This window comes from Glarea lozoyensis, assembly GCF_000409485.1.
Source record: "Glarea lozoyensis ATCC 20868 chromosome Unknown GLAREA7, whole genome shotgun sequence".
Lineage (NCBI taxonomy): Eukaryota > Fungi > Ascomycota > Leotiomycetes > Helotiales > Helotiaceae > Glarea > Glarea lozoyensis.
Window position 1 is genome coordinate 1,245,541 of NW_007361002.1, and position 11,718 is coordinate 1,257,258.

The window sequence follows — 11,718 nt, forward strand, 5'->3', positions numbered from 1 at the left end:
GCTCTAATTTATAGCTAAAGTTCTAGTTTTAATCAAGTAGTTCTAAAATCTGAGTCCTTTTACAATCGAGTGTTATCCTTATAATCCGACACAAAAGTTTAGCTACGAACGCCTCTCTAATCAGACACGAAGCTGACTCAGCCCCTCCGCCTCGATCTTCTTTCTTAACAGCATTGATACCACGGTATCTTTGTGTTTTGACAGAAAATTTCGCTCACTAGGATGACTATTCTCATGGAGAACTGTCAGCATGAACCTCAATCACACGAGCCACAGTCCACTTCGCATAACATTGTCCCTCATGCTTAATCAGATAATGAGCACTCGGCTTGGTCACAAACTTCTCCTCTCCTTTCTCGATATAGCGATCACATACTTGGCTGTTGATCAGCGCAGATTGGCCTGTGTAGTCTCCTGGGATCTGTAAAACGAGCGGCATGAGGTAGCTTTTACTCTTGTAAGCTTTTCCATCGTCGCCAAAGATTTTGAAAGACTTTTGCTTGTAATAGCCGGCATTCTGCTTTCCTTCTGGGATAAGCTCGTACTTCTCATTATCCACAGTGATCTCCTTCGGTGCTCCTGGGTTGGTCAGATGGGCGGCTTGACAATTGGCGGCTGAGCGATCAGCTTCCAAACAACCGGCGGGTGGTCTGAGTGACTTGAACTGCTCGGCGAGAGTTTGTCTGTTTTGTGATTTTTCTTGGCTTGTTGTGTCGCGAGAACATGTTTGTTCGGCAGAGTCGCTGCTACTTTCTCCTTGCAGTTGTTCTTCCTGGCCCCTGACCGTTATTGTATTGCCAGTTGTTCGAATGTTTCTTTGCTGTAGCTCCTTCGCCAAACGGCCTAATTGTCCTGTAGAGACTTGATAGTAGCATCCTTACTAGCTAATTTGGTGGCTTGTTCTCTGTTGGATGCCTCCCCTGCGAGAAGAGTCTTCTTCATTGCCTTTCTCTCAGAAAGCAGTTTGTCTTTCTCCGCCATGAGTGTGCTGTATTTGTTTGAAAGCTTTGAAATCTCACTCTTGTACCTATCACGTTCCAACACGACATCATCATAGACATTTTGTACTTGGCTCAGATAGGGCTCAAGGGTTGAAGATGGAGGCGCTTCAAAATCAACAGCAGGCTCTGATGGCAGCTCAATCTGCTTATCTTGGGGTGCTGTAGATTGCTCAACTGGCGCTGGTTCTGGTTGACTAATGTTCAAAGACCTGATCTTTGATCGTGTGATATTCAACGTACCGGAAGAGCCTTTCCTACTGAGTAATACACTTCTAATATATTCCTTCGTATCGCTTTCTTTTCCCTTGCAGAATTTGGGGTCAAAAATTACTTCTTCATACTTCGACCTTGTTTTATGGAACTTGACGTCGCTCTTTTCAACATCAGTCTCGTCAGGGGCGAACTTCAGTTGATTGGAATTGGTGAGGAAAGCGAATACGCGAACTTTGCCAGGATCGGTAATACTGGTGCCAACAACGAGATCTGCATTATGTTGCGGAGGCTCTGCAGGTTGTCCATCCTCGAGTCGATTTTCGATTTCGCAGCTTGTAGTGAATTCTGTTTCCACATTTTCCATGTTAGCAGGACCTTTCATGGCCTCAAATTTTCCTCGTTTTGGGTGCCCAGTAACAGTATCTTTGGGAAAGGTATCTTCTGCTGATCTCTTTGAAGCTTTTGTTTGGTTTTCTTTTGCATTGGAAGGTTCAGCCACTGCCGTAACAGCACTTCTAGTTCTCAACCCCAGTCCTTCGCCGGAGATCGGAATGATATTTGAAGGTCTTACTGTAGGCGATCCAATGTTGTTGTAAGACCAGATGGATGATTCTGCAGACTTCGTGCTTTTAGTAGGCGTCATGCTGTTCGGAGGTAAATTCTCATCACCCATGGTGAAGTCGTCAAGGAAGGTTGATGGCGTCGAAGAGTATAGAGATCGATTCCTGCACATTGGAATGTTTAGCGAGAAGACTTTCATGTTTACATCAACACTAAATAAAAGGTTCCTCAACTTACCTATGTCGTAGCGTAATAACTCAAGATAGGCTTGAAGTTGTAGAAAAGCCAGATTGGGACCCTGGTTGATGTGCAAAACCCGATCTTCTTCAACGCACACAATCACATACACCAGATGATATAGTTGTTAAGAAATATGCTATCAGCTCTCTGTCTTACTCTTGACCAACGAAAGATTTTCTGGAGATAGCAAGTGAGCAGCAAAATCTTCCACCCGCCTGGCGTTTGAAGAGGTGACTGCCGTTTCCGAAAAATCTGTACACCTAGTGACCTAGATCGAAAGCGAACGCGGCCGATTCTGTCTCCTCCAGATGGCACAATTTTGATCCTATATTATAAGATCCTGCTGAGGGCTCTGTGATCCGATGAAGTTGAAGCTAATAAAGTAGAACTGCGTAGTGGGACAAAAATAGGAAGTTGACCTTGCGTCTAGATTTTAGCGAAATAGATCTAACGACGATCTTTACCTATTGGGGCGCTAATAGACAGTATAATCGAAAGTGAAGTCGAATTCGAGGTCCGAACTACTAACGAGACTAAGGAGTTGGAGAGTAAAAAGACGTCGCATTTGGTTGTCTATAAGCAATACGATCTTTTGCACCAAATTTGGTCTTAAACCAGTCTCCAAATACCTTTAAGCACGAAATAAATCATTCTAGAAATCGAACTATTAGAGTCTGTCAAACAACTAGGCTCGCGGTGGGCGGCCAGTGACCAGAAACTTTATAAATGACCTGGAGAATCTCGTCAGATTACTGAACTCACACCAAAGGATTTCTTACCTCAACAAGTGTCCTACGAGCTCTAAGCTGACAACGAATGACTCCAAATCCTACGAAGAGGTTCGGTTCGGATTGAAATAGACATACTACCACCAGTACTTACAACCCATTATTCGACACTTCCCGGTGACCAGATCAGAGTAGACCAAGACTGTTGTAACATATTCTTTTGCTAATTTACTGGGCATGACTGCAACAACCCTTGAATTCGGCAACTGCCCTTAAACCAGTTCTAATTTCCATCCCAGTCCAGCAGAAGCTTTCCACTTCATATTGGTATGCGCGTATGTGAAGACTAATCTAAATTTATGTCATGATGAAAATCAACGATTGGTATACAATAACGCCCTGCCTGAAACCATCTGCCGTCGATAGGTATTACAAAACACAAAAGTCGATATAGAAAACTCTCGTACATTAGTCCCCATCATTCAGGATAAACAGAAGCAAGTAATCAAAATGCCGGCCTCATTAAAACTCGATACTCAATGTAGTCCTCGCCGTCAATATTCAGTATTTGAGCAGCGCTGACTAGCTTTCCTTGAAGAACTCCTGTTTGCTTCCTTTCGTATTTAATGCCGTTATGATATTTTACTTCTTCTGGCGGAGGGGGTGGGGTGGCTGTGCTTGCCTGAGCTTGTGGAGTCGTCACCGTCTGTTGAGCTTTCCAGATACGATTAAGCTTCTTCATGTTGTTCTTTAGCTCAACCTGTGCTGCCCCTTGAGCAGAAGCTTCGTCCAGAGAAATTTCTTTCTGAGTCTTCTTGTGCTGTTTCTCGGAAGCCTCCTTCTTTTGCTTTCGTGTTCTCTCCACTTCGGCATTTGCTTCTGCTTGTTGTTTGGCCTGGGACCTTTGCTCAGACCGAGCACTATGTCGAGTCTCCATCTCAAGCGTAGGAGCCTTTTGCACGATGGCTTTGTCGCTAACATCATCTCTTGCAGCAATCTCCTTCGCCTGCGCTACAGCTTTCGCCTCGTTCAACTTACGCTCCTGGTCAGTTTCATCTTGTAACTGGGCCAGATCGCTTAGACGAATACGGGTGTATTCCTTCATTTGCTGTCTGGTCAAATCGGCGAGGTGTGGCTCGAACACGACTTTATCATAATTTAACCACATTGCCCCAGCTCCAACGGGAAAGTTACCGTCAACGTATCGACCATCACGAGTCACCCTCTGCACTTTGACCCGAAGACAGTCGTGCCCACTAATGACACCGTACATTGCGTGCTTGTCTTCCACTAGCGGCGAGTTTGAATCGACCCAATAGCCTAAAAGCACACCCGTTGGTTTGCCATCATAGAAGGAACCCTTCGTAAGCTTATCATTTGGAGAATTGATTGCCTGAAAGCTTGGCGTCTTGCGTAGAGTTTGCGGTGGGAATGATTGGCGGCTTGCTGATTTACGTCCAGATGGGCGATGCACAATTTGTTTACTGGCTGGCGACGCAATACCATCGGCCACAGCTGCTTTCGCTCGACCGACAGCTATTGCATTGAGTTCCTCGGAACGTTCCTCGGTTGATGAATCTTCTAAATCCTGAACTCGAAATTTGACATATTCTTTGACTTGACCGGGAGAAAGATCCTTCAAGTGAGAATCGAAGATGATTTTAGGAAAGGTGACCCAACATCCTCCGGCGCCTGTAGGAAGGTTACCAACAAGTTCTTCTCGCTTGCGGTTCATTCCGTAGATTCTTGTACGTAGCCTATCGTGAATATCGATAAACCCGAATACCACGTGTTTATTAGCAACATCAAGCTCATTGGAGTCACGCCAGACGCCGATTATGACACCTCGGACGTTTGGTTTCGGTAGCGTCTTTGATCGCTTGATGATTGGACCTGTGATGCTAGGACTGACATGAATATCATCAAAATTCAGGGCGTCATCTACATTGTAGTTGATTGAAGTACGTTTTCTCTTTGGTTGAGCTGCGGCGACTGCTATTTCTTCATCGTCTGGATTGATTGAAATAGCAGATGCATTGCCGTACTCAGGTGATGGTGCATCGTCAAGTTGATCTCTTCCGACATCAACGATGATGCTGTTAGTGTTAGAACCCGAGATCCTAAAAAGAGTTTTAGCTAGCGCTCAATTAACAGTTAAAGTGATGGCAAAAATTGCAAAAGAGAGGTGCACACACGTGCCGAGTGAATCGCAGCCACAAAGAATTTGACAAAAGTGACACAGCTATGGTGCCAAAAAAAGAAAGACAAATATGACGTGACAAAAACATTGTGACGTGAAGTGATGCATCTGAAGACATAGAACTTCTAGTCATTTATGCGTTGCGCGTCATAGACATTGCATCGCTATGGAAGGCGCAGTTGTGCCAAAAGGTGAAGTGGAAACATTGAACATGTTGGAAAACGAGGACACGCAGCCAACATGAATATGATGATGATTGAAGCCACAGCGCGATGGAAAATTAGGACGATGATAAGGATCGAATAGAGCAGTAGATATTCGACGGCGGGAGTTCGAATAATCTTTAGGACAAGAATATCAAGAAAGCAGGTACTTACGGACTACTTGGTTCTGCTGGCGTGTCTTGTTCAAAGCCATCTAATTCCATACTTTCTGTGCTTCTGGTGGTCAACGAACCCAACGAACCAGAGCTCGAACCAGGTGGCACCTCCATCGTTGTGGCAATGCGTTGTTAGATCGAGATATGGTTGATTGTTGGGGCGTTGTTATGAAGGTACGAGTGTGGTAAGAAGTCAGGTAAAAAAGAATCAAAAGAGCGTTGGAAATTGATTGTCGGAGAAAGAAAGAGAGTTGAAAGGAGCCTTGACCCGTTGATGTGATGAGACGCAGAAGAAATGCTTAGGTTCAGGTTCAGGTTGGTCAAGCGAATCAATTAATCGGATGTAGATTAAGCTAGCGCCCTTTTATCCCTCGCCTTAAGGGAGCTGTAGGCAATCGATTATCGGTTGGCGGTCCGGTAGGATCTTTAAAGTGATGAGTTGTACGACAGCTGTGTCTCTAATCTCCTTTTCTTTTCAAAGTGAATAGCCAGATCTTAGCAATTAATTACTGCTCGAATCTATGTAGTGGACGAAAGCTGATGATTCAAATGTCCTGTTTTGAATGATTCACGTTTCAAGATTTGAGAAGAGCGCTTGTGCATCTTATCTACTCCGTACTTTACCAGCCAGCGTCATAATAGCGCTTTGCATCTAATAAATATGTCACAACAATCGAAGAACAATTGGCTCTTTTCAATTGCGTTTGGGAAAGCAGCAAATACGATAATATCGATAAAATGCCGTGATAGGGGCTCCCTAATCTGCAAGTAGCCGTTCGGGTTGGTTGACGACTTTTGTGAGCATTGCCAACAACTGTCATAATCCTACAAGGGTCGAAAAGCCATCTTTCTCACTTTGGCTTCTGCACACCAATCAATTAATCTAACCCCAACATATACGAGCAACATTGTAGCAATGAACAGATAATGCAAAAGGGAAGCTATTAATTCATTTACCTCTACCTCGTCCTCTTCCCCTCCCACGTCCCCCACGACCACGACCCGCGCCTCCACCTCGCTTACCACCGCCAGAGAGATTTTGGTCAAACCTCTTGGACAAATCTTCTTCTCCAAATGCAGTCTCGCCAAGGCGCAAATAGCTGATAACCCCTTGATCAACGACCGCCAAAACCACATTTCGCCAACCGTGTCTCAAACGCTGATAAAGCTTCTCTGGTAATCCAGCCCACTCCGACTTGGGTGGATCCCACGGTGTGCTCCTCAATAAAGATTCGACTTGTGTCAGCGACGGTACGAATGATGAACGTGCATCCGTGATTGCAATTCGGAAATCGGGAATACCTGGATTTGTTTTGATAAAGTTGGCTACATTGTCCGGTTTCCAGGCGTAAAAGACAACCCGGTATGGATCTTCTGGTGGTGTTACTTCATCATCCAGTGAAGGCTTGTATCTCGGAATTATGGCGATCTGCTGATAGATGGTGTTGTACGATTTGTACATGCCAGGCTTCACCAATGGCCCAAACGGTGGGGGTTCATAATGGAAGAACCCGCCGAAAAGCCAATTAAATATGTTTTCGGTATATTTGGGGGCATTATTGCTTTTCTGAAAATCGCCGGGCTTGGTCGCATCATCTGAGGCTCTTAAGACTGCATAACCATTTCTTCTGAGATTTGTGTATACAGTGTACCTGTCTAAGCTCACTTTGCCTCTTTGCTCGTCCCTGCCAATCAAAAGGGCATATGCCGCTTGTAAACTCATTGGTACGCCTTCATCGATGTCTTCATCTACCGTGTCAGGATTTTCAATATCTTCTTCATCGTTTTTCCTCGTAACCATACCCTTGAACGACGAACGTGATGGCCACCAGAGGTCAAGATTACCTCTCTCCACCAAATATAGAGCCTCTTCAGGCAGTAGCCACACACTTGCATATCGTTGGCCTAGTGTTGATTTCCCCATACTTTTCCAATGCGGACCTTTGGTATTCTCTAGAACGACAACATGGTCATCGTCTAAGCCTTTTCTCCATTCCGGCGGAACAACCTCATCTCTATTCAAGCTCTCGTCCCCATAATAAAAGCCTCTTGTATGATTCTTCGCGGAATGAAATCTGGTGTGTGATAAAGCATCGTGCATAGCCTGCCTACTCGACTCTAGAATACCATCCTGATGCCTGGTGCCGTGAGGTTCGAAGTCTTTCTCTCCTCGTTTTGGGAGCTGGCCCGACTTTGCAGAAAGTGTGGAGAGTAGTCGGTAATCTGCAATTTCGTCCGTTGGATCGTCATCTTCATTGTTGGACTGTAAGGAGATAATTGGGGCATCTTCGTCGAGGTCAGCCATGCTCGCGTGAGTTATCGTGGGATGTCGAATATTTCCATTGCTTTCTCAGATGGCACAGGTTTTGTGAGTCGGCTGTCAGCCTTGCGCACCAGGCCGAAGCTCAGGGGGCCTGCTCTTAGGAGGAGAAAGTGGCTGATTTCGTCGCATAGGCCACTCTAAGACATAGATACGTGAAAAACAGTGGTTTTACGACTTCTTGAATATGTACCTTAACTAAATTTATTTCTTAGACTCTCTATTCTTTCGTTTTCTTAATAATTAAAGTCTAAATAGATCTCAATTTAGATTCTAGCTAATACTATTAAAAAGATCTCAAGTTATCGTATTTAGGACGATATCAGCCACTTTCTCCTCCCCCTGAGAGTGCCTGTCCCTGTTTTAGTTACAGCGCCTGGCTCGGAAGACTGTCTCTTGAAACGCGAAATAATGAACATTCTCTATTAATGCAGGATAACATTAATAATTTGAAGCATCGAACGGTAACCAGCCGGGGACACAGTTCTCTGCGCACCCAGGAACTCCGGAAACAGATAACTTAGTACTACAGCGAAAAACTATGTTTCTGTTAACATAGGCTTGTTCGTGAGGGTTAGAAGTACGATTAGATTCATAAATCCAAAAAAAAAAAAAAAAAGATTGATGTTGTTTCGTTGTTAAAATCTTACTTGTAATTTCTGACTGCGCAGAGAGTTATGTCACCCCCTGGTGGGTTCAATGACTACCTGAGTCATTCATAAGCTTCCAGGTTCTTACATTATTGGAGTATGAACGTCACACTGACCTAGTAAAGCTGCTTAATATTGCAAATTTGGCACAATTTTAGCCAAGCGAAAGGGCATCTGGCCGAGTGGTTAAGGCGCTGTGTTTAGGTTAGGATGCAAGTCCAGCTACAACAATTTCCGCAGTGGGAAACCGCGCAGGTTCGAATCCTGCGGTGCTCAGTTTAACGCGGGGGAGTAACTCTTGTGATTTTTTTGGTTGTATAAGGAGTATATGGAGCACAAAGGTGGATGTTTTGGTGTTTTGGCTGAAATTGGAGTAAAAAGGCGGTGTGTGTTTTTTTTTTTGGCGTAAACCTAAGCACAGCCCGAGATATTAAATACGACTCATCATTTCATTCTTTTGGTGCTTGTAAAGCATCAATTGCGTTTTGTTTCGATCTTTTGGCACCGGGCTCTTCGTTCGGTAAAAAGCGTCGTTTTTGGTGTACAGTTTTCAAACCGCTCCCACACTAGAACATAACTTTTTAAGTAGGTAAAAATCACACACAGTTTTAACATATAAGTATGATTTGTATCACAAGACTCAATTTAACTTTCTAGACGTTAAAGTGGGTTATTTACTATAGAAAGGGTAGGGTTTTGGTGGAGGAGGCACACGGACCATGTACCAAAATGTAAGGTTTTTTTCCTGAACGTAGACGGGCATCAGTTTACATTGCCAGAGGCGCAATTATTATTATTATTATTTTCACTACAGCTAATACTCCCATCGATTAAACAGTCTTAAAACGTTTTCTCCAAAAATCGGATAGATTTACAACCAAAACCTAGCTTCAAAATAAATGCTTTATTCTTTCATCCCATTTTAATCTCACAACATTATACCTCCGACGATAAGCATATCAGCCTTCTCCTACGTCACAGGGAGATGAGATGAGCTGGGGGCTTAAGTGAAGGCTGAGAGGCTGAGTAAGGAGGTGCGAAGATGGTTGGTTAGTCGAAGTTGCTGAACAATATGGTGGGAATGCGAGGTTAATGGACAGTCTCGAATTATGGGAACAGGAGAGAGAAGTTGTGGAGAATTTGAGGAGATTCGGTTCTCTTGAGGGATGGACTTCCGTTTCAATGAGGATTGCTTGGGAAGCGTATCACGAAAATACAAATAAAATCAGCGGCCAAACCAAACCATGAGAAGCCAGAAAAGTAACGACATCCAATAGATCACGAGCCAGATGAGGAGAAGGGAGCAGAATTGAGAAAGCGGCTGTGGTATCATAGATTTCATTCATTATATCAACACTGCTCCTGCCTTGATCGACAAATCCACCCACCAATCCAACACAAGCAGGTCATATAAATCCCCCAGTCGTCTCATATACACACGTCTTCCAAGCCCCCTAAAAGTCGAATGTCTCCTGTCAAAGAGACACCTACCACGTAAAAACGCCGCTCATATGCAAAAATAACATTGGCGGAAGGTGAGTATATCTCATCCATATAATCTCCATCCAGATTTCATGTTTATGAAAGTATGATTCATTTCACATCCAGAACGCCAGTCCAACCAAGCCTCCAACGCGCCGCCGCTTTGTAACAAATATGGCCACCTCCGTTCAAATATATTTCGTCGATTTTCGACAGATAACCGAAATTGAAGCTTACATCCCAAAGATTTTGGCCTCAAGATAATTACGAGGTAGAATCATCCGTCTCATATGCTGTTATTATTGATTATGCTGGGCCGGCCAATTAAAACGAGAAAGGGTGATGGCGAATCTCATCATTCTATCACCATCTTTCGTTGTCCACCCACCATGGTCCAGCCTAAAGCTTTGAGCGCGTCCTTGTCATTAGCGCGAATGATCGTACAGGCGGGTAGCATTGGGTTATGAGGGTCGACATGTGAAGCATCTTTTGCGGCCTGCTCGATGGCATCCATTTCTTCCTTGCAGTCTTGCTGATCCATCGGGCAAACCACGATTGGCTGCCTCAACGTGATGTCTCTGGCTGAAGACAAGTGCGCCTGCCATCGATTAGCAACATTTCAAACACTACAAGTAAGCTGGTAAGAAGGAGGGCACGCACCTTGATAATTAGGAAGAATTCGATCTTGTATAATGTCCCTGTCGTTGTGAAAGAGTTGACCGAGTACATCGGAAACGCTCCCTTTCCCCTACGTATAATACCTTCTGGGTCTCGTAGCTCTTTTGAGGGAAACACCAGACCCAAATTTGTGAAGTATCCAGCCTCAGGTAACTTCATTCCAATATTTGACGTATGTTTTGCTATGCGAGTGACTTTCTTCGTGGGTTCATCTCCCTCTGGATTATAAGTAATTTCCTCTTCTATTCCAATTGTGATTTTCTGTATCATGACTTTTTTCGCTTTACTTAACCAATCTGGATTTGGTGATAGCTTGATATAGACGCTCACCGGATCTAATGGCCCATACGACCAGCGAGGTAATGATATTGCCAGTGTGACCAGATTGTCTACCGTTTGATCGTTCGACTCGGGACGGTTGTACATTCCAAAGGTCGACAGGGTATCATATCTCTGTATTGGTACTGGAAACGCATATTTTTTCTGTTCTTGGCCTTGTTGGACTGTGACAACCAGCTCATAGAATGTCTCCGCGGTTCGACTCGGAAGTTGTAATGATGCCGGAGGTATCCGTCGGTTGCTTTCTTCTCCTCCTCTTCCAAATGGTATGAATAGCACAAACGGCAAGTCCATTAAAACTACACTCTCGGATTCCCTTCCAGCCGGACACCGGAATAATAACAGTTCCTTTCCCACCACGTCCGTGGTGTCCCTTCGTGGCGTGCCCAGATGCTTCTTCGTCAGCGACTCCGCCGAAGGATGTATCGTTTCTCTCCTCTGCAAACATATTCGGACCAGCGATATCGCAACCGGTGAAGTTACTCCTGTCAGAGGCCTAATCTCAACTTTCCCTTCTACTCTGGGCTGCGAATGAATCCACATTAGCATTACAGATCGCATCTTGTCGCAAAGGACAGAAAATTCTCACCAAAGTCGCTGATATACCCGGATAGCCCACGAGGAAATTGCTATTTGGCGGCCCCGAGACTCTGACGAAGACTGCCATTTTGTCTCGGGCTCACGCTGGCGCAACCGGGCGGTCTGCGCCCAGATGTTGTTGGTGTCGACAGACAATTGCGCGTCTTGATTATCGACCGACCATGTAAGAAATGGCTTGAGAAGCGTTTGTTGTTGCGCTGCGAACTGCTAGCAATGTCCGTTGTTGGCCGAGCCCATATGGACAAGGCTGCAGCTCAGCTCTTGGTGCGCTCGAGTACTACGAAGCAAAGTGGCGATGGATCGATGTGCAGTTGAAATGTATTTGAC

At 44.7% G+C, this 11,718-nt stretch overlaps 4 protein-coding genes across 4 annotated transcripts; all 4 read right to left on the reverse strand.

The window, feature by feature from the left end:
* Window positions 1-232: 232 nt before the first annotated feature.
* GLAREA_01602 (uncharacterized protein) lies at window positions 233-1,887 on the reverse strand (the record flags this gene model as incomplete). Its single annotated transcript, XM_008088818.1, has 2 exons — window positions 233-843; window positions 882-1,887. The coding sequence occupies 2 exons, from the start codon at window positions 1,885-1,887 to the stop codon at window positions 233-235; spliced, it is 1,617 nt and encodes a 538-aa protein (XP_008087009.1).
* Window positions 1,888-3,248: 1,361 nt separating this feature from the next.
* On the reverse strand, window positions 3,249-5,436 carry GLAREA_01603 (uncharacterized protein; the record flags this gene model as incomplete). The annotated part of the gene is made up of 2 exons (XM_008088819.1): window positions 3,249-4,839; window positions 5,321-5,436. The coding sequence occupies 2 exons, from the start codon at window positions 5,434-5,436 to the stop codon at window positions 3,249-3,251; spliced, it is 1,707 nt and encodes a 568-aa protein (XP_008087010.1).
* An 835-nt stretch (window positions 5,437-6,271) lies between these two features.
* On the reverse strand, window positions 6,272-7,627 carry GLAREA_01604 (uncharacterized protein; the record flags this gene model as incomplete). Its single annotated transcript, XM_008088820.1, has 1 exon — window positions 6,272-7,627. One exon carries the CDS (start codon window positions 7,625-7,627, stop codon window positions 6,272-6,274), a length of 1,356 nt encoding a protein of 451 aa, XP_008087011.1.
* Window positions 7,628-10,129: 2,502 nt separating this feature from the next.
* GLAREA_01605 (uncharacterized protein) lies at window positions 10,130-11,458 on the reverse strand (the record flags this gene model as incomplete). Its single annotated transcript, XM_008088821.1, has 3 exons — window positions 10,130-10,372; window positions 10,435-11,316; window positions 11,381-11,458. The coding sequence occupies 3 exons, from the start codon at window positions 11,456-11,458 to the stop codon at window positions 10,130-10,132; spliced, it is 1,203 nt and encodes a 400-aa protein (XP_008087012.1).
* Window positions 11,459-11,718: the final 260 nt, after the last annotated feature.